Here is a 22063-nt window from a genome sequence, read left to right as displayed (position 1 = left end):
CACTAAGCCATTTTTGGGCGAAGAGTCTTTGACGGAAAATGGACGCCCAAACCAGCGCAGGGCAAACCCCTGACAACTGAAATGATAAATCTTACAAAGCCACCGAATCGACAAGACTCATCGAGCACGAGCGTTTCAAAGCCGGGCTCAATGACTACAGTCACTTGGACATCTTCGTAATCAGCGGCCACTGTATTGTTGTCTCCCATCCCATCATCTCCCTGGGAAAATGGTGACGTATTCAGCAAGCAAAAGGGAAAGGGTTATTCGCAATGACTCCTACTCGAATGAAACAATAGAATGTTGCAAGGTAATTCTCGATACTGGCAAATCTTTGAAGAGGCGGAAAAGAGGGAGATTGAATCTATCAAAAGCACTTCAGCCGCGGGGGCCAGAATGAGCGTCTTTCATCCTTGGCAACTTTTCCGAGGCGACAACGTCATCACATTTCACCAGGAATTACTTCGTACTTGCAACTGAAACGACAATGGAGCCTGAGGGAACCAACGCTTTCTACCTTTTATCAAGATCATCAAGCGGCCCTACATATATTCATCAAAACGACAACGCTCAATACTCATGTTGGTACATAGCCTCAGAAGCTATGGCCTCGCCTCCGGGATGCCGTTTCTTGTGCTTGGTCTTGTTCCAACTCGCGATCGCTTTGTTTTAAAGTCTTCTGCCAGTGTTCCACAGCACCGGGTGACGCTTGTCTCACCATGATCTGTGCACATCTAGTTAGCCTGCCTGGGTAACTTTGAGGAAGAGGAGGGAAAGAATCTCGGCAACTTACCCACTGGACCGAACCTTCAAGCCGGTTCATTTTCTTATCCTTCCCCTTGGCCTCGCGTTTCTGTGCCTTTCTCACCTTCTTTTGCGTTGCTCGATTGTTGAGGAAATTCCCTATACCAGCAAGTGGGTCGTGCCGACCGGCATTCTCGACAGGTGGTAGGACTTTGGTCAAGGGAGCAAGAAGGCCACCATACGCCGCGACTCTGTCTTGCGGATAAGGGCCGGGGATGAACCTTCTCTGTGCGTCGTACTGAGAGAGACCAAGCTCCCCGTCGACATCTTTTGCGTTGCAGATACTGTTGACAACGTCCGTGAGCCTGCGAACCTCCTCATACACCAGGGGCACAAAGACCTGTGCTTACCATATTTCCAGGCCGTTTGGCACAAATATTTCCAGGTTGACTTTTGAGAGGACTCTGTTTACCAATGACGCATGGCCAAAGTGGCTTGCCAGTCCAACGCCTACTTGGCCAGCCATTAAACCAATGGCAGCGGCCCCAGGTCTGTGAGGCAAGGGTCAGTCATCTTTCTGTCAAGCGGCGGATGAAAAACTTACACGAAGAATCCGGCAATACCGGCTCCCTTTTGGAAGATTTGATTTTCGGGATTTGGGATGCGAGCCACATTGATCGCATCCAGAGCCTCGAAATATACTCGCTCCGTAACCCCATAGTATCGCAGCTCGTCGCTGTACCCTCGCAGAAAGGGCGATCCATCCTGGTAGTCGATTTGCGGGAGAGCGAGGGGACGAAAGTTCTGATCCATATCACGCCCGGGTCCGGAGCGGGAGGAGACCTGATCCATGGACCTTGACTGGAGGTAAGAATATTCTTGACGATACGCATCCTGATACGCGGAATCGTTGTCTGTCAAATCGCGACGGCCTCCATCTTCGTTATAATATCCTGCTGAGCGCGCGGGTGACGGATCTGGGTGAAGACTGTATGATGGAGGTGCGTCTACCTCTTCCTCTTCTCGGTATTCATACTTCGGTTTGCGTTTGGGGGAATATTGTTGATAGGTCTCTTTGGGAGAAGTACGTCTCTCTGGAGGTGAATATGGCCGGCGGTCTGAGTGATATCCTTCATCTTCGTTCCTGTAGCGACCACGCTGCTGGTACTGGCGGCGATTGTCTCTAGAGTCGTACGATGAACTCCGGTAATCACTCCTGTAATCTTGTTCGTACACCCCACCTCGAGGCTGTCTGCTGTTGTAGGAGGATGAAGACGAGGAGGAGGAGGTGTTGGGTCCCAAAAGTTGCATCTTTCGTCCATTCATTCCATTGTTCATATCTGGTGGTGCAAGTGCAGAACCAATGGCGTTCCTGATCAACCCCATGATTGAAAGGTATGATGACCTTGAAGGCTCGAAAAGTAGTTATCAGGTATAGGTGAAGCTATGGAGTTGTGTAAAGTTGCTTGTGAAAAGGGATTGACACAGGAGGGATATTCTCTCTCATGGCTTCTCATTGTTTATTATATGTCGTTCTCGTACGGGCACTCCGTGTACAGTGACCTACCCAATGCACACAGCCAGCCATACGAGGGGAGGCGTGTTGCGTTGCTATGATGTGTGACCCTGAAAGGCCAGCGGTCCCTCCCGCAAGGCCACCAAAGCCACACACACACACACACACACACACACACACACACACACACACACACACACACCACGCCGAGGAAGGTAAGTACCCTGCAGGGAAAGGGACGGTCAGATTATGATGACGACGTCGTGAACATTACTTGTCACGAAGGTACTGCCTCACTCGAAAAGAACTTGTAAGACCAACGAACCCCCAGTACGAGTTACTCCATAGGCTTGTTACTGTTGAGATCCAACAAGTATATCTTGCGAAAGTGATCTACAGCAGCACCTCGGCTCGAAGTGCATACCCAACCAGGTAAGGTTATTGCTGTAAGGCAAATGACACGCCAACCCTACCTAGGTATTCATGATGCAGGACCAATCATGACCCGGGATGTTAGTTGCAAGAGAAATGCACCGGCCCGTGCAATGGAGGTACTCGATACATAATAGGGGGGCCTGAAATGACACTCTTTGTCCCTCGTGGCTCATCGGACGTACTCCGTACAACAAAACTCACCGGCCCCCAAAAGTACAGTACAGGCGACGAACCGTTTTGTCCGCCCTCCCGAGAAAGATCGGCATGGTTCCAACCTTTCCAACAAGGACAAGCAAAAACAAAAAAAAGGCTTGGTCAAAAGCTTGATGACGACTCATCTCAGGCCCGACAGTTTCTCCCCCCCTTCGATCGGCATTCGGCATCCATTTGTTCATTTGCGTCCTCAACAAATGGGTCTGGTTACTTCGTACACAGAGGAAATGAACAACGGAAAGGTACGTTTTGGAAACGTGTTAAACTCGATTAGGCATATCTCACGAGGACAGTTGGGAAATGATCAACAACCACAACTGCACGTGTATATTCTTCCGTCGATGTCAGTGGATTGATTGATGGGAAGAGAAAGGAGAAATTTTGTCATCAATTGACCACCGATACAGAACCCGCTACTTCTTCTACCTGAATCCAAAAGAACTCCTGGATCATTCAATCACGGTGAAATGACATGGGGAGTGATTTACTGGTTGGTCTAGAGAAACTAAATTTTGTTGTGTGTGTGTGTGTGTGTGTGTGTGTGTGTGTGTATGGAAAACACCTCCCTCACACTGTGTCATACAGTGACCCTCTCTTGTACGCTCTCAGCCTCTCCTCCCCAACATATGACAGACACACCATGGTTGCACCATGAGCACGAGCCAATCATTGCCATCTTCTTTCCGTCTCTCTCTGCTAATTATCTAGGTAATTTTTTCTTCTTATCGCCCGTTGCGATTGTGGCCAGAGTTCATCATATCTCCGGCATAAACCGGGGCAGGTTCCCGTCCTGGTGATGGTCCTCCTGTTGGGGTTGACTTTTGATTGTTTCCGTGTCCGTTTCTTCTCGCGTTGCGACTGTCATTGCGGTAATTATCTCTAATGATGATTGATACGTGTCGTCGTCAGTCATGGAGTCTGTATGATTCGGTTTCATGGAAGAGAGAGCCGGTGCAACCATCCGAGGGACACTGAAGATGAAAAAAGGGGGAAAAACGCGCAAGCAACAAACCTACAATTCGTCCTCCCGATCTTCATAGTCATGTCCGTCTCCTTGCTTTTTGAAAAGCATATAACCAAGTCCAGCAAGACACATTGTTTGATTCAAATTGACTGACTCGGCGTCGCTGATTTGGTTTGTTGCTATTGATGACAGGGAAAAGGACCGTAAAGGAGCAAGGCGAGGAGAGGGAAAGAAAATCGGGACCCGAAGAGTGTTTTTCTTTTTAATTTTCGGAATCTGATGACGCTGGAACAAAGGTTGAATCGGTCCTGAATATATATTGATGATGCTCAGACCTGGTAGTGGGAGATGTCGATTTATATACCTCGCATAGGTAGACAGTGGCAACGGCTGCGCCATTCTAATAGACAAGCTACCTCGTGGCTTGAGTGAGTGTGTGTGCGCGCTTTGATACAACGACCAATCTCTGATGTTAGAGTTGAGGACGCTGCCCTCGTGCGTTTCACCAAATCCGGCTACCTTTTCGACAAACCATAAGAGGGGCATCCTTCCTGCGTGACTCTCGACCTATCAAAGGGGGAAAAGTTCTGTCTAGGTAGGTACCCACGTCAATTTGATATAACACACACACACAGACATCTCTGAGGGGATTCCTCGTATCCGTACCTTACTACTCCGCCGAGTACACCGACTAATATCATCAAGGGGTAGCTGGCTTTTTATGACCCTGCAATCCCCCATTCAAAAACTAGCGTCCCGGGTATCTACTCAGCCATGTCGTCTAGACCCAAGCAATCACCTACAAACGTCATCTTGGTAGGGATCACTGTACGTAGCACTGCACTGTACAAGGTCCAATTATATTCCATAGTAGTCTGATAAGGCTGTCAAGAGAAGTGAAGTATATGGACCCTACAGGCGCAAAGACTTGTTAGTTTCAAGACCAATCACAATCGACCAAGCTAAACTTTTGAGATCAGAGTTGTTAGGCTAGGTAGACTTACCAGTCTTCCAAATCTACACCTTCCTCCAACATAGTAGCTGCTTCCTTGGCTTGAGGGAAATCATGCAAACGTGCAAGCTCCTTCAGCCTTCCGATAATGTACAGTTTAGCATCCAACGGGCACACTTCGGAACCAGCTGTCGCAGCTAGAGGCCAAATCAATGACCTTGCCGTCATCCGGAACGCGGACGGCAACAACTCGACAGAGTACGGGACACTGGCGATTATGTCATTGATGTGCTCGGCGGCACGCAGAGAGGCCTCTTGTGGCAACTCGTTCCATTTCTCAGACAAGAGTGTTCCCGGCTGCGGCTCATCGAGAATGACGCCACGGAGACTATGGTCAAAGGCACAGAAGATCCATTCGTTGAGGACGAGTCGTATCATCCGTATGCTGTTGAAGAGGCGTAACTCCTGCCGCGTCTGATAATTGTGAATTATGCCATTGTAGGCGCAGACCTCGGTGCCCTTTGTGAGTTTTTGTAGTTCCTCACTGTCAGTGGTGACGTCGATGATTTGGTAGGGCATGTATTCTCGTAGCACATCCAACAAGGCCGCTGCCTCGGCGTCGATCTCGACGCACTTTGTCACGAGCTCTGTCGCCAACATGCCGTTCATGCTAGCCGACATCGTGGCAAAGCGCATCATGAGGCCGATGAGGTGGCGCCTTGTGTGGTCAATGCCCAGCGATTCTGTCGCCCCTCTTTGAGGCCAGACAGCGTGTCCTTGCAGGTGCCGGAAGGCCGCCGGTACATGGAGGCGGTATGTGGTGCAGTTGGCCAGTATGGCGACGCTGGCATGGTACATAAGGTGGCGGCCCAGCTCGGTATCGATATGCGCCGCTTCTCTCAAGACGAGGAGATTGGTTGAACCCTTGACGTGCGAGTTCCAGTTGCGAGGCGAACTCCGGCCGCTGAAGGTCAGGGCCTCGAAGGAAGTGAGAAGGAGGACACTGAGGAGCGTTTTGTCGAGGACAGCCAAGCGGGGGTCGCTGAGGGCTTTGTTCGTTTGACCCAACGTCGTGGCGTAGTAGGAGCGAGCCTCGCGTAGCAATCTCGGGGAACTATAGTATAGGGCTAGAGCGGCCAGAGCTGGTGCGTAGATGGCTTGCATGATCTCCTCGTCCTCTATCAGGGCGGGCAAAAACCCAGGTAAAAAGTTGAAAGGGCCGTTTTGGGAGAAGACAAAGAGGAAGTATCCTAGAGCGATGTCCTCGGGGGGTGCCCAAAGGGTTAAGAGCATCGGCTGTCTCGATCGTCTTCGTTCGCCATCGCCTTCACTACCACCTCCTTCTCTTTCTGACTCATTTTCCTCGCCTGGCGACTGCGGGTTGGGGATCAACACACGGTCTGCAGTGGAAGGCTGCACGTCTTGCGCCCGGGACTTCGACCTTGACCTTCTATTGCCTCGTACCCTTTGCACTACATGAGTGGTTTCATCGCGAAAGGCCAATTCCTGAGTGTCGCGATATCCATAACAGGAGGTTTTGAGCCGTACACACTGTGAGCATTGTGGTGTTTTTAAATCACACTGCCAAAATGAAGGTTAGTTGACTCAGACATGTTGTTCAGCGGAGATGTCGAGCCACGGGTCATGGGCATCTTGATTCCGTAGTTGTCTTCATAGTTTATGCTGGACTGAAGCCAATGAATCCCATCTTCAATACCAGGAAAAAAAGAGTATAGCGCGGGCACTCACCTTCCGTCGCTTGTCACGACAAGGTTGACAAGCCTTGGATAACTTCCCAGTGTACACCATCAGAAGTACGGCGAACGAAGTGGCCCCTGCTTCGCCAGGATGTATGTGGCTGAACTAGACAAGTCGATCTCGTCAGGGTTTGAAAAGAGGTGTCCTGTCGAAAAGGTGACCAATATCGGAATGGCGTGAAGACTTTGATACGAAGAGAAGCACTGTGCCTTCGAGATTTCTGGATTATACCACGAAGACGTACGTCTCGAATCCTTATGTAAGTTGGTGGAGAGGATCCTACATTCTCAGCCCCAGGCACCGACTTTTTCATTGATAAGTGACTCGGTGGAGATTTGCCGGCAGCCCTGCCGATCGCAAGGCTTCGTCCCTAAAGGCACGGAACGCCCGATCGATTCTCTTTGAGTGGCGCAGACAGGGCTGAGTACTTCAATTACTTGGTCAAAAACACCTTAGTCTTTCACAGTCCAGGCCATCATACAAGAATTTGTTTCATAAACTATCCCATATCCAAAAAAATTCTAATGATACCGTATCGAACTCCTTAATAAGACAATTCACGATTTCGTCAGCGTCTAGCGCTTCCTCTGGGATGTGAACGTGATACGCTTCAATTTTTATTTCCCAGGATGCCCGAAGAACCCAGTCTGCATCTCGATTTCTCCCTGCCGTTAGTCACAACTTCCTCCACACCTTGTTCATGTTCATCTCCTGCCACTGCGCGACCTGGTCCCGGCTGTCATGGCGTCTTGTAACCTGTGAGTGGCGACACCAGCTGCGAGAAGCACCGCTATAATGACCATTTCTGGGACAACATTCAGGCAAACCATGACGGCCAAGGATGTGAGGAAGCCAGAGTTCGGGTGATGGATCTTGAGCTCGAGGTAGGCCACACCCCAACCAATGCGGATCGCAATGAGAGGCAGGCTAGCAAGGCAAGCAAGGAGTATCTGTTGGCGTAGAACGTTAGCAGTTTTTTTCTTCTTCTTTGGAAGTATCTTAGCGTGCGACGACTCACTGTTTTTCCACATCGGACGACAGTTGGTTTGACATTCTCGGAGTGCAGGCGCGATTGAAAGAAGCTCAGCACAGCCCAGAAAACCAGGAGACCATAAGCTATACAAGAAATGGCCGAACCGACATCCAGTTCCGTCTTACTTGAAGAAATATCCTGATTTTCTTCAAAATGAACGATGGCGACGATAACCAAAGCCATCCCGGCTATAACTATGCCATGGAAAACAAGCTCGAATAAGATGTTAGATTTGGACTGCGATCGTGGATTTGTGGCACGCTTCCTAGTTGTCACAATTTAGCTTTTGACAGGGCAAGGTCGGAGAACCGCATGGTCATGTCAACTTACGCTTCATCAATAAGACCAGATACTGCCAACATTAGAGGCGAAATACCGATACTATTGAGGATGGTATAGGCTTCGCCATTTTTGTTCCCATGTATGCCGATAGCGCCTGTGACTAGTCGGAGCACACAGAACACATTGACGTACCACCATCCGAGAGGACCGAGTTTGCGGTGCTTGAGAAAGCAAAAGAGAGCAATCGGTGCGAAGATGATGTAGACGACCAACTTCGCGGTAGAAACAGCATCTACCGCCATAGTTGTATGTGTGATCTTGTTCCCGAACAAAAGATATAAGGGGTAGTGACCAGGTGCGATAATGTATGCCTTGGAAGAACAGTGGAAAGTATTCGGATCGTGTGAAGATGGGATTGATTGAAAACGTACCATATGGCCATAACCGTCTGGGAGACCATATATACACATACAAATACATCTTGCTCAGGGATGTTGCTGCTCTCCACAATCCTGCGGCATCTGTCAAACTTTCAAAATCCAGACCCGTATCTAATTTTGATCTTCAGTGTGGTGGTTGGATCTTGGTGGCCGTCGCAATTAAGCTGTAGCGTCTATAATGGACCCTGTCGAAACTGCTTCCCAATGCGGAAGGTCTTTCGCCACGTTGCGCCTCGAGACGGTCCTTCACAAAGCTTTACTGAGATCCTTTCGGGATAAGAGCGCGAGACGGGGGGCCATGTACTTTAGACTTGTTCCTCGAATCAAGAAATACTGGTCTGATCACCAGTGACACTGGACACAGCTGTACGACTTCGACGGTTGAGCAAAGGGTTTTCAAGGGCGACTCCTTTGCTTGATCAGGTACTAACGGCATGGCTGCGACACAGTTTAGCTCACAATAATTACCTCAGGCCATGGATTTTTCTATCCGACAGGACTCTTGAGAGTCAAGAAGTCCGAGATGGTGATTTGTTCCACTCTCATTGCTCGTATTAAGTGCACAGGTGGTAAGGAGAAGGAGGATGGAGTACAAGACTTGAGATTCAAATGACGTGAAGGTTGCGTAGGCAGGTTACCCGAGTACGAAAAACACGGTGGGTTTATTCAAATGACAAAGTCCTGAAGAAATTACTCAGCATCTGTTCAGCATCTAATGTTCTTTACCAAATCATCCACTGCTCAGTCAGCGCTTCGCAGTCATTCATGTACGATAGTGTATGACAATGGCATGTCAACGAAGTCTTTCCCTTCCAAAAGTTCTTGATGTAGGCCTATGTGAATTGTTTAATGAAAGGAAAACCGCATGGTGCTTCAGGTTGTCTATCTGCAAACAAGAACGGCACAGGAGTACTTCGCAAACAACGCCTTTTGCCCGGGAGCTTTTGCTCTGCAAAATATGGTGATTAGATTGGTTGGCTAGACGGTCATATCATCCTTAGCAATCCTGTGAGTAACAAACTTGGTAGAACAATAACCCAGACAAGGTAGGGAATGGCTGCCTAATCAAGCCGGCTGTTGTTTTAGCACTCTCGTTGATTCCACATTTCAGGGAATGCCTTTCCCTTGACTATCGAGCTGTTCTCAATTCATAATTGTGACTGCGGACAAAGCAAGTCTACCGCGAAATTCTTATTCTATGTCTAGAATACTGAAAAAGCATTCTTAGTGAGGATAGACCTCACCCTACGCTTTCATACGGCACAAATGTGGCCTCACATCCGCGGTTGTGTGTTATAGCCATTGCCTTACACGCTTGTGCCACGCTCCCGACAACAGATCCAAAATGAAGCTCCCAGAGGGCTATGTAACAGAACACCATTGGGCATGGTCAATGTCAGATCCCGGAATACGATCAAAAGAGCCGTCGACTTGGGCGTGGGAAGAATTGGACGATACATATCTGTTGGGTGAAGTTTCAAAGCAAGAAGATCAGTCTTTGGAGGGATTTCTCAAGCTTGATACATCGGCGGACTCGACGGGGGAACGGATAGATGGCATGAACAGTGACTCTGGTATCGACTTGAAAGAAGATGACTTCACTCCGGCGAGTCCGGTCAGCAGAAAGAGCCCCCTCCGGTTGACCCAGCAGAATTCCGGGAAAGTGGTGCGGAGCGAGAAGGAAGCAACTGTTGATGCAGACCGCAAGGTCCAACCACAGCGACAAGACTATGCTCGCACTGATTCAGAATCATCCATTGACCAGAATGAGAGAGAAACGTGTGACTGTACCGAGTGCAGGTCTAGTCGATGGCGTGGGGAGGACAATCCACGACCAGGACAGAGTGTTAGCATAAAGAGCCGCTTGAACGGAATATCATTTTGAAAGAAGTGTTTACATGGACTGTTGTTTTCTGGCGACCAGCTGTGTTGATGCCGTCAAGACAGGCACCTATTTGCGAGTATCGATCGATGACATTTTGCGCAGAGAGAACAAAAGGGATTCAAACTATTTTCACAACAAATGTGACGCGTATGTCGTACTTCGTACTCCGTATATCTCTCTACTCGGTTACGGAGTACGGAGTACAGCTACTCCTACTCCGTACTACGTACTCCCATGTAATACTACTATTGTACAAACCGTGTCCCCTCCTCGCGACACACGCCGAGTTAGGCATGGATTACGAATAGCCGAGGCCAATCTGGTCCCTACGATCCATGACTTTAGTGGCCCCCAGTCCTTCTTTCCCCCTCGTGGTCCATAGGCCTTTTTTGCTTGTTCGCCATGAATGGATCATGACGTTAATTAGATCATTGACCTCATTCATCAATCTCTGTTTCGCTTCGTACTCGTATAATAACAACGCAATGGCAATATTGTTGCTGCCTGGCTACTTGTACCCGTGAGAGACTTTCTTTTGCTCGAGATCTGCCGCCGTCTCCTGTTTCACACTGTCGCTTCGCTTCGGGACACGGAGCACTCAAACGCTCCGAACGGGCACGGGCAGACTTTCTCAAAAACCTTTTCTTTTACTCGTCCGCCACCTTCTTCTAGACAGTCTGTCGTTTCCTTGAATATACTGTCTTTGCTGTATATACGAATTCTGTATGCCAGTAAATCATTGAACTTTTTGGACATACTATCGACACACACATATACAGTGACTGGGCAGTTGTCGTTCGACCACGGAAAAATGCTTCAATTCCCGGAATTCATGAGCACGTATCGCTTCTGGGCGTTATCTTCCTCTGTAATTTCGATTTCCCTCGTCAGATTTTATCCTACCTTGTCAATATCTCAATCCTATCTCTGGACATTTGTTTGTGCGTTTTTCCTCCACGCATTCGTCTGGTACATATACGGCACCCTCGTATATCCTCACTTCGTCAGTCCTCTTCGACACGTCCCCAGCGTACCCGGTGGCTCATTGTTGAATGGTCAATGGAGGGTCTTGGTGAAAGAACCGTCCGGGATCCCACCTAGACGATGGAACAACGAAATCCCCAACGATGGACTCCTTCGCTACCTCCACCTCTTCAACCGTGAACGTTTGTTGCTCACCAGCCCCCAGGCCCTCGGCGAGGTGTTGACCACCAAGAGTTACGACTTCGTCAAGCCGAAACTCCTTTTCGCGGGGATAGGACAGATCTTGGGAATCGGCATCCTCCTCGCCGAGGGTGACGACCACAAGGCGCAACGGAAGAGTCTGATGCCAGCCTTCCATTTCCGGCACATCAAAGAACTCTACCCGATCTTCTGGTCCAAGTCGCGAGAGATGGTGCAGTGCATACAAGCCGAGCTCGATGACGAAAAATCGTCCACAAAAGACTCCGATTCCGACCACAAACCGCACGACGTCGTCGAGGTGAGCGAATGGTCCAGCCGAGCCACGCTCGACATCATCGGCCTGGCGGGCATGGGCCAAGATTTCCGCGCCCTGCAGGACCCGGACAACGAGCTGAACCGAGTCTACCGGTCCGTCTTCCAGCCCGACCGGACGGCGCGCATTCTGGGGTTGCTACAGTTCTTCATACCCCGCATCATCATCCAGAACCTACCTCTCGCCCGGAACAGGAGCGTCCAGGCTGCGAGCGCCGTGGCTCGCAACACGTGCCGCCGGCTGGTGGAACAAAAGAAGCGCCGCATGGCCAACAAGGAACCCATGGACCCCGACATCATCTCGGTCGCTTTGGAGTCTGGTGGGTTCACCGACGAGAAACTTGTCGACAACATGATGACTTTTCTCGCTGCCGGTCACGAAACCACCGCCTCGGCTTTCACCTGGGCAGTTTACAGTCTATCACAAAACCAGGACGTACAAAAGCGGTTGCGCGACGAGATCCACTCCCACATCGACTCTCTGGGCAACGACAAAATCACCCACGACGTCATCGACAACATGCCCTACCTTCACGCCGTGTGTCAGGAAACACTACGGCTGTGGGCCCCCGTGCCGCTCACGATCCGAACCACGGCCGTCAACACCAGCATCCTGGGCCAGTACGTGCCCAGGGGGACCACCATCATCGTCGCCCCCTGGGCGGTCAACCACAGCGTGGCCCTCTGGGGTCAGGACGCCGACAATTTCGACCCGGACCGGTGGATGGCGGCCGACGGCCAGCAAGCCAACAACGCCGGCGGGGCCACGAGCAACTACGCGTTTTTGACCTTCCTGCACGGCCCCCGGAGTTGCATAGGCATGAAGTTCGCCGTCGCCGAGTTTGCCTGCCTGCTCGCCGCGTTCGTGGGCACCTACGAGTTTCAGATGGTCGACCCGGACGAGGAGGTCCTCATCAAAGGTGGCATCACCGCCAGGCCCAAAAACGGCATGAGGGTGGTGGTCAAGAATGTCGGTTGGGGGAGTTGAAACCGACCTCCCCTCAACTCACTCAAACCGAGGCCGGAAACAACGGCCATGATCATCATTCAGTTTAGGTCACGGGACGAGACAGTTTTCATCGGAAGAAGAGACTTTTGGTAAAAGAGATCTTGTTACTTTTATATCATTGGCAATTTTGCAATGCGACAGAGAAATCAATTGAGGGATAACGAGTAATGAGATCATGAGAATTGTTTTTTTGGTACAAGGACGAAAAGTACTCCTTGACAGCTGTACGCGCATATATGTTACATTCTACTCAACAGCATATAAGACACAACACCTGCTTAAACCTCATTCACTGACCTAGGTACTCTCAATGTCATGGTATACTCGAACGTATGTAACATACGTCGTGTCCGGTGCTACGGAATCATGTCGTGTTCAGACATTCCTGGTACACCAGCATACGAAGAGTCGACTCGTCCTCCTACTTGTCTAGCTGCTGACATCACTCAACTCGCTACTTTCGTCCTCAACCTCGCTCTCCTCGCCCTTGACTTTCTTTTTGTTTCCCTTCTTCTTCACGTTGGTCGCCCCCGCCTTTACGGCCTTCTTTCCAAACATGTCTCGCAGAGATGTCTGTCCTTTTTCAAGCTTGGCCGCTTTTTTCTTCTGCTCCTCCACTTTCTTGTCGAACTGCTTCTGCATTGCTTCCCGCTCTTTTCTCCCTTTGTCCGCCAAATCCTTTTCTAGACTTTTGAATGTCTCACTCTGCACGTCCATTCCGATCAGACTCTCCAGAAGCTTGATCTCTGTGGCCCACACGTTCTTGTCGTCAATAGTCTTCTTCCCCTTCGGATCGCTCGGATCAGGTCGTTCACACGGCGTCTCGAGGATGAGCGGCAACCCTTCGAACGCCGGGAAATTCATCACGTTGTGGAAGGCTCTCAGTCCGAGGAAACCCAGGCCGATGTTCTGGTGGAGATCCCTATGGCTTCCCAAAGGTGCCTTGCTGTCGTTCAGGTGCAACGCTTTGAGATATTTCAGCCCGACAGTCTCATCAAACTCTTTCATGGTGGCCGCAAACGCCTCGGGGGAGCGCAGATCGTACCCGGCGGCAAAAGAGTGGCACGTGTCAATACACACTCCGATCCTGGCACGGAATTCTGGCTTGATCAGGTCGATCACGTCGCGCAGGTCACCGAACCGGCCACCGATCAAAGTCCCGTGCCCTGCCATGTTTTCGAGCAGTGGAACAACGGTCTTTGTCTCGGCCAAGGCACGGTTGAGGTTTCCCGCAAGCCTAGCAACAGCTTCGTTGAAAGGTGACTGTCCCGCACCGCCGGGATGGAAGTTGTAATAACGTATACCGAGAGCTTCGCAGCGACGAAGATCGTCAATGAATGTAGCGTAGCTTTGCGCCGACTTCGCCTCGTCTTCGGTGGCGAGGTTGACGAGATAACTCCCATGAGGAACAATGTGTTGCGTGCCATCATATTTGTGTTCGAGAAGTGCCGACTTGAAGGCGTCACGATTCGTGTCAGCAAGTGGTGGGTTGTCCCATTTTCGCTGAGATTTAAGAAAGCAAGCGAATGCATTACCCCCGATATGAACACAGTTTGTCACGGCATTCTCGACGCCCTTGGCTATGGAGGTGTGCGCGCCAACGAACATTCTTAAATTCGTCGCGCGAGCTGCTAGTGGAACCATCGCTGCGAGACGATCTGCTTCGCGCTCAGCTGCTGTTTTGCGTTTGCGCTTTGGTGTTGGGCCAGTGTCGGGATCGTCTGACTCTTCGTTCTTGTTTCCGGCTTGTGTAGTCCTGTTCTTGCGTGGACGTCTTGAGTTTGGCTTAGACTTTCCCACGTCTTCAATAGACTCAGAATCGTCTAGAACGTCTTCCTCTTCCTCTTCCTCCTCGGCCTTGACTTTACGGCCGCGACCCGATGGCCTGCGGCCAGTCTTGCTCGGTGTCCGACGGGCAGTTGTGGAGGGTTCTGGCGCGTCTTGGTCTTTTTGTACCTTGTTCTTGTTCTTGGGACTTCGTCGTTGTCTGAAAGCCTCCTCCTCTTTGAGACTCGGTATGGGTCCGTCCACTTCTTGGTCGACTTCAAGATGGTCTGCGGCTACAACATCTACTTTGCGCTTTCCCAGAGAGCTTTTGGAAGAGAGTCCGGCCTGATGTGTGACTCCGTTGGTCTCCTTCGTGCGCTTGTCACTTCTTTGGCCTTGCGCGTCTGCATCCTCAGTTTCCACTCGTTTTCTTTTCCTGCTCTCGCTTTGGAGGTTTGCAGAGAACTGGTCAGCAGAGGCTACTCCAGCCTTTCGAGCCCGAGGCATTGTGCACTGATGTTGACCGTGGGCATAGATAGGCGAGTAATAAGATCCTCGCCTCCTCGTCGATTGGGCTACGCGCTAGGACCGCGCACCTGCGACTAGGCCTCTAGAGCTGTCCAATCACGGCGTAGTAGTGTGTGAAAGCGGCGTCGCAGGATTTACCCTGGTTGTCAACTCGACATCGTCCCTACCAAGGATAGATGAAGCATCCCTACGTCACATACTGTAAAAGTATGTACTGTGCCTCAGCGGACCAAATCCAGAAAGATACTGCTCTGAGCCATCGTCGAACTCATGCGGTATCCCCGAGAAATCGGACATATCATGCGGAGTTAACCAGCAGAAAAGGGCAGACCTGCATGAGGTGATACAAAATAGAACAAGAGCACAGGCTATAAAGGTGGACAACACACGGTACTAATTTGATCTCATTTTGGCGGTGGACTGACTGCCTGGTGCAAGCTACATCTACTTCTGGCAGATCGATACAACATTAAGCGAGGCACCGAGTACGGAGTAGTATACGGGGTACTTTCCACAAAATCTAGGTAGTAGTAACACTGATCTCATGGCCCCTCGTATTGTCTTGATCACAGGCACCAACAGCGGCGTGGGCTTCGCAGCCTCTCAAGTCCTCGCAACAACGCCCGAGTACGACTTCCACGTCATTATGACTGGTCGCTCTATCGACAAAGTTGAAGCCTCCAGGATGGACATCATCAACTCGGCCAAAATACCAGACGTATCGTCCCGCCTCTCGACATTGCATCTCGATGTTACTGATCCATCATCCATCCGCACCGCGGCTGATGCCGTTGCCAGAAAATGGGGCCACCTTGACGCTCTAGTTAATAATGCCGCCATAGGCGCAACATCCGTGGACGACGATACATATACCCGTTTCACGACGTGCATGCAAACGAATGTCACCGGCCCCGCTGTTGTCGAGGATGCATTTCGTTCCTTGCTTCTGCGGGCACAGACAAAGCCGTACAGCATCTTTGTATCTTCTGGCGCAGGTTCCTTTTCGCGCACAGCCGACACGACGCGCCAGCGTGGCCCTGAGCCTCCCGGCGATACAAGCGCCTACCACGTTTCCAAGGCGGCTCTCAACATGCTTGCGCTCAAGGAACACATCAAGTATCGCGACGAGATCAAGGTGTTCGCCATGACGCCCGGCTTCGTGATCAGCAACCTGCGAGGGACGAGCGAGGAGTTACGCACGGGATGGGGATTGGCGGGCGATCCAGTTGTCGCTGGAGAGACGCTATTGAGAATACTGAAGGGCGAAAGAGACGATGACGCAGGGAAGCTTGTGAGCAGTGATGGCATCTATCCTTGGTAGGCTCGTTTCAGCAACCGGTGATTGTCGGCATAAACTTGGTCGCCACTGAGAGTCTGGGGGTTGCAGTCTGCGTAGAGTCATGTGCCCGATCGTGTAAGGTCAAATCGTGAAGATTGAACATGATGTTGCCTCCTGGCTATGTGCTCTATATCCAGGAGAGAAGATGGCCTTGGACCGTGATCGCTCGTGGCTGCTCCGAATCCTGCGGCCATGTAATGTTTATATCTAAGTCAATCATTTCTAGTAGGTTAACAACCCTCTGATGGCACTTGATGGCAAAACGCACTAATTAGCTAAGCTTAGTTGGTTGCATAGAGTGGAGCGGAGCTTTGTGCATCTTACAAGTTCCGATCTCCCTGGTCCATCATGGAAAGTAGTTTTGTTGTTATCCTTAGGACTCATGAATCTACCGCACCTCAAAAACTATCTAAATGACTCGAATAGTAATAGATAGGTAAGATATGCTTAAATGAAATGCTTAATAGGTACGGTGATGCCTGGATTACGCCAAGGCAGCTTTGGCCGTCCAAACCCTCCTGACGATCGCACTCTTTGCTTTCTGAGCTTTCTCACCTCGTTCTTACTATTCTGCCCTGCTCTTACCGTTGATATCACCACTTGGAAGAAACGTTCTCTTTCGATACCATCCCAAACACTCGCTATTATCAATACGCATCTCCCGCTACTGGGAAGGCGACCACGACTTCACAGCACGAGAACCCGGACGTGCTCAAAGCCAGATCGACCTCAGTGGGTATTTCAGTACGACGCAAGAAGCCATGTTGGAATTCTTTGCTCGCCTGGAACATATTCTTAGACGGGGTTATTCACTGCCATCTGAACCACCCTACAGACCACCTTCCGAAGATCCCTCAGCCGCTGTCGATGCAGAAGTGCTAGATCTTCCAGGTCTAGTCTGGCTGCCGCTGGAACTTCTTCTGCAGATCATTCAGTATCTAACGCCGGGTCAGCAGGTGTGGTCGCCCTGATATCGAAATGTTACTGCGCAGCTTTAAACCATCATGCTTTCCCCGGTCTCAGTGATGTGGCTGCTTAAAAGCTCTTCCTTCGGCTACTCGTGGTGGATCTCCCAGAGTACATCGACTGTCACTGCTGTGATACACTCTATCAATGGAAGGCGGCGTCTGGGCTAGGGTACGGGTATCCTCGACGGTTTCGTGGGATGTCCCTGTTTCGCATCCACGCATTTCCCCAATTGTACTGCCGATGGCATCCTCCTTATCTGCTACGCCTCGGGACCGTCGCTGCCTTTTTGAGGGGATACGAGCGCGGCCCTGACTACGGCCCACACCTTCAAGAACTTCACCATAAGTGCGATGATAAACAGGTATGCTGGTCCTGGACTCGTGATGTATCTAGGGAGACGGCGGTACGGGTTGTCAATGGGAAGCTATTACTTCGCACGTCCTGCAGTTTGCGAGTGTCCTTGCGGCAATCTTTAGCCGCCCAAGTCGCTCAGCTAGGGTACATTGGCTATACCCATACAACTTTCGCTCTTCCTAATCTCGCCATGGACGAGATTAACCACCTCAGCAACCCTTCCAAAGCATCACGGTGTTCCGATTACATCAATTGCGCAGAATGTGCAACTGATCTGGGCGTCGCAATTCTCGCTCCAGCAACTGATCAGTAGGTGGCGCGAATAACCATGTGGCAATGCTAGGGTGGGCGCGACATCGATCAAGAAGATCGCGCAGTCCGGAAGATGTTCAATTACCATCTCAATTTCAAGCCAGACGTTCTGACTATCGACGTACTCTTCCAAGCCGAAATCTTGAGCTGTCGTTAAATGGGAACCTGGCTGATGATGGCAATCGCACCAACGGGCTACAACAACGCCACATATGGCTACAACGGTGGAGATGGGACCCTATATGGTAGCTGAACTATCAGCTCGTATATGACTACATTGGTCCTGATTGAAAGTACGATCTTCCATGGACTGAGTATCCTCATTTGCGTGAAACCTCTTGCAAAGCTTTTGAATGTGGTGCATTCTGCTTTTGAAGCCATTGTTCAGTTTCAAGTCTCATGTCACCGAATTTGCCGCGAAGACCCAAAAAGATATCAGTACAGCTTGGGGCCTCGGAGACGCCGGCACGTATTGTCAACCCCGCTGTGCTTCTGTGCTTGCTCCTTGGTCAGCAACATTGGTGCAAAGCTAAGAAATCAAGGATACACAGCTTGAGGCAGCCGAAGAGATGCCGTCTTTTCCTAGACTGAACTGAAGGTGCTATATGCTGATGGTGTCTGCCAATGTGCCAATACTTGCAGCGTTGATGGCCCTCATGATTAAGTATGTGGCGCCCGCTGTAATGGTTATCTGCGACGTGCATTGTGTTTGAGGGCCTTCTTAGGAACAAGAGTGCCCGTACCAGGCTGTCTGGAACTGAGACAGGGGTGGCCTCGATAAACAAGAAGAACCACCTTGTCCACCTTGTACTTATCCATGGGCGCCCGCCGGTCACCTTTAAGGCATTTTCCATGGTACGTCAATTGAAAGGGTCGCCCTCAGCAGCGCAGGGAACAGTCATGTTCCGGGTTCTTGCTACTAGTCATAAACACTCCGATGAGCGTTCCCAATCTTTCTGTAGTAGTGAGTAATTCTCGATATAACGTCGTAGTGTTACGTCTCAATCAATGTGGTACTTTATACTTTTGTTTTATATTCAATTGTCAATGCATTTATTTTTCAAAAGATAAAGTATATCATAGTTCATGACAAACGCCTAAGGGGCACGGCACCGTAGAGGAAGCTCAGATATACTGTCCCAAGACACGCTTTATGGGTCTGAGGTACTGAGATACCAGGACACGTCCAACCAAGGCAGGCTTCGTGACGGTCATTTGATCATTTTGTTGGGGGATTCTGTGATCGAAATTGCCACTATTGGGAAAATCACGATTGTCATTTGAATATCAATCTCTTCCCTGGACTTCGAGCAGCACATGGGAGATCTTCGGCTAGGAATTAATTCCAATTCACGCGCATGCAACTATTCTCACCCGTTCAATGCTCAACTCTTTTTACTTCTACTAAGGACCAACGAAGATGGCCGCCGAGGATGATATAGTTGATGAAACGTCACAACTCTCGGCCACTGACTCGAGCGACGATGATGACTCCACGCAAGACCAGATCGAAACCCTCATTGCGGGCAGAGAGCGGCGGAGGACTGCAGGCAATCGATATGACAGGGACATGGTGTTAGAAGGGGCGGGTGACGGAGAGGACCCGGACGAAGTCGCACTGCTCTTTGCAGACAACGAGCAAGAGGATGACGACGAGTTCAAAAGTGGCGACGACGACGAAGATGCGGACATGTCGTCGAGTGATGACGATGATCAAGGACCCAATGCCGCGGCCGACGACATGGAGGGCGAAAAGGAGTTACAGAAGCAGGCGAAGGTTGAACGAGCAAGAAAGCGCAAGGCCGACCTGGCTTTGACGAGCGTCGCCGGTCTACGAAAAAAGCTCAAGACCGATCCTACCAGACCGGCGGCTGTCACTGCGGCGCCTGCAAAGCCTTCCAAGAAAAAAGAGAGGGTAACGTGGGTGCACGACCCTGATTCTGGTCGAAGTTCTCTACGGAAGCAGACGATTGCTCATCGAGCGGAAACGATCGCACGACTGAAGAAGAGTGAGGCACAAAGCAAGAAGATGAAAGCGCTGAAAGAGCAGAGGGATAGAGAACGGGCAAAGGATGCTCCAAAAGAGTTGACACAAGCCGATCGCCTGGCAGAAGCTGCGAGGGTCGAGAGACAAAACGCGAAGAGCTTGAACAGATGGGAAGCCTTGGAGAAGAAGAGACAAGAGGAACAGGCCGCGAAACTGGCCGCGCTCAAGAACAGAAGACTAGAAGGACCTGTCGTGAGTTGGTGGAGCGCAAAAGGAACCTGGGTTGGACCCAAGCTGAGCAAGATTGGGACGAAAGATGCCGGCGAGATCTTCGAGGTAGGCACTGAGCCAAAGAAGCGCGGCAGGAAATCCAAAGCATTCCTCGAACAGCAGGCTGCCGAAAAAGCAGCACAATCTGCGGTACCTCCATCGACGGCAACAGCATCAGAGCCATCCGCCACGCCACAGGCGAAGCCAGATGTGCCAGAAACGGCACCAGTAGAGGGACCATCGAACACGCCGGCCAAAGCAGACGCGTCTATGCCGATGGAGCTGGATGATCCCAAGCAGTCACGCGAAGATCCTGCGAAACCTGACCAGAGCGCAGAGCCTGACACAACTCTACCTACAGAACCATCGACTGACACACCTACATTACCTTTGGCTGACCACTCGAAAACATCGCCGCCGCCTAATAATGACATCGAAACCCCTCGCGAAGATGTGCCACCAAAACAAACTAGCGAGCAGCCACCACCAGATCAAGAAACCTCGTTTTTGAATGGTATTCAAGAGTATGCCGATATGCATACAGAAAACAATGCTTCGGAGAGTCGTCGAGAAAGTCCTACTCCGAAAATATTGGAGGAGCATGAGAAGACGGCAGCACAGGTTCCAGGTCCGGGAGACGACGACACAGAACAAAGTCGGCCACAGCGAGAAAAGCAAGTCCCCGGGGAGACTGCCTCCTCGGCTGATACACCGTCTACGGAGATCAAAATGTTGTCCCAGGCCCCAAGTCTAGAAACAGAAGCAAGACCGACACCAGGAGCTCGGGATGCTTCGGTGTTGCATCCTACGCCAAATATTCCGGCGAGCGGCGGCGCCCCTGTCAGCACCCAGATACAGTCCGATCCAACACAAGCACACCCACAAGTCGATCCCCAAACAAGTGTGGTCAAGGTGGAAGAAGGTAGCACAGAAGCGCCTCCCGCCACGGCTGAGCCACCACCACCACCACCACCTCCTCCTCCTGAAGAACCGACGGTGGAATATTCGACGCGGAATATTGTGATTTTGGAATCATTTGACGAGCTCTCTGACGATGCTCGGCGTGATTACTCCTTGTTCTTCAACAAGAGTGTGAGGAAGATGGAGAAACGGGTGAAACATGTTCAAGAACTTTGTCCCATCACCACCTTGCCCGTCAAATACCGCGACCCGGAAACCAGCATTGGGTTTGCTAATGTCATCAGTTACAAGAAACTTCAGGATCTGAAACAACATCGCTATATCTGGAGCAGTATGCTTGGATGCTACGTCGGTCGCGAGGGAGGACAAGTGGCCCGTGGAGTGCCTGAAGGGTTCGTGGACAAGACTTGATACCAACCCAGGTACTGTAATGGGAAAGTCGGAAACCATACTGCGCATGCGGTCAGAGTGTCTCAATAGCGTCCTTTATGCGTATCAGATGGTCCATGTAAAATTGTCCAAGGATGGCGACTTGATGATGATGATGATGATGACAATACTCTGTATATTTAGCTTATGTATATCATGGAACAATTGCATCGAAAAGAAGAACGGGCTGTACTCTGCGCGATGGTGACATTACGAGTAATAGTATATGAGGCTGAGTAGGATATTGTTGTGCCAATAAAAAAAGTGCATCGCCGAGAAGCGAAGAATGCGGGTCATTTTTTGGTGCCTGGGCCGGATCGTTGGTACCGTAGTCTGTGGATCTTTTAACTACAGTATTGTACCTCTGATAAGTAAAGGCAAAGATAAGGATCTTTGTGATGGACCCCTCATTGTGTACATACAGTACAATACCTTATCTCTAATACTCGTGTGACTCTT

The 22063-nt window shown here is 50.6% G+C and overlaps 4 protein-coding genes across 4 annotated transcripts; 2 read left to right on the top strand and 2 right to left on the bottom strand.

Annotated features, from left to right (window-relative positions):
- Positions 1 to 4872: 4872 nt before the first annotated feature.
- Positions 4873 to 8199, bottom strand: PV06_06548 (uncharacterized protein; the record flags this gene model as incomplete). Its single annotated transcript, XM_016407680.1, has 4 exons — positions 4873 to 6198; positions 7410 to 7532; positions 7601 to 7880; positions 7946 to 8199. The coding sequence occupies 4 exons, from the start codon at positions 8197 to 8199 to the stop codon at positions 4873 to 4875; spliced, it is 1983 nt and encodes a 660-aa protein (XP_016261160.1).
- A 2609-nt stretch (positions 8200 to 10808) lies between these two features.
- Positions 10809 to 13036, top strand: PV06_06547 (uncharacterized protein). Its single transcript, XM_016407679.1, has one exon. The coding sequence runs from the start codon at positions 11034 to 11036 to the stop codon at positions 12705 to 12707; it is 1674 nt and encodes a 557-aa protein (XP_016261159.1). The 5' UTR covers positions 10809 to 11033; the 3' UTR covers positions 12708 to 13036.
- On the bottom strand, positions 13002 to 15019 carry PV06_06546 (uncharacterized protein). The gene has a single exon (XM_016407678.1). It carries the CDS (start codon positions 15000 to 15002, stop codon positions 13158 to 13160), a length of 1845 nt encoding a protein of 614 aa, XP_016261158.1. The 5' UTR covers positions 15003 to 15019; the 3' UTR covers positions 13002 to 13157.
- A 4361-nt stretch (positions 15020 to 19380) lies between these two features.
- PV06_06545 (uncharacterized protein) lies at positions 19381 to 21764 on the top strand. The gene has a single exon (XM_016407677.1). It carries the CDS (start codon positions 19418 to 19420, stop codon positions 21584 to 21586), a length of 2169 nt encoding a protein of 722 aa, XP_016261157.1. The 5' UTR covers positions 19381 to 19417; the 3' UTR covers positions 21587 to 21764.
- Positions 21765 to 22063: the final 299 nt, after the last annotated feature.

The sequence above is a fragment of the Exophiala oligosperma genome (genome assembly GCF_000835515.1).
Source record: "Exophiala oligosperma strain CBS 72588 unplaced genomic scaffold supercont1.6, whole genome shotgun sequence".
Taxonomy (NCBI): Eukaryota; Fungi; Ascomycota; class Eurotiomycetes; order Chaetothyriales; family Herpotrichiellaceae; genus Exophiala; species Exophiala oligosperma.
Note: the sequence above shows the minus strand (reverse complement) of the source record. Positions and strands in the feature narration are given on the sequence as shown.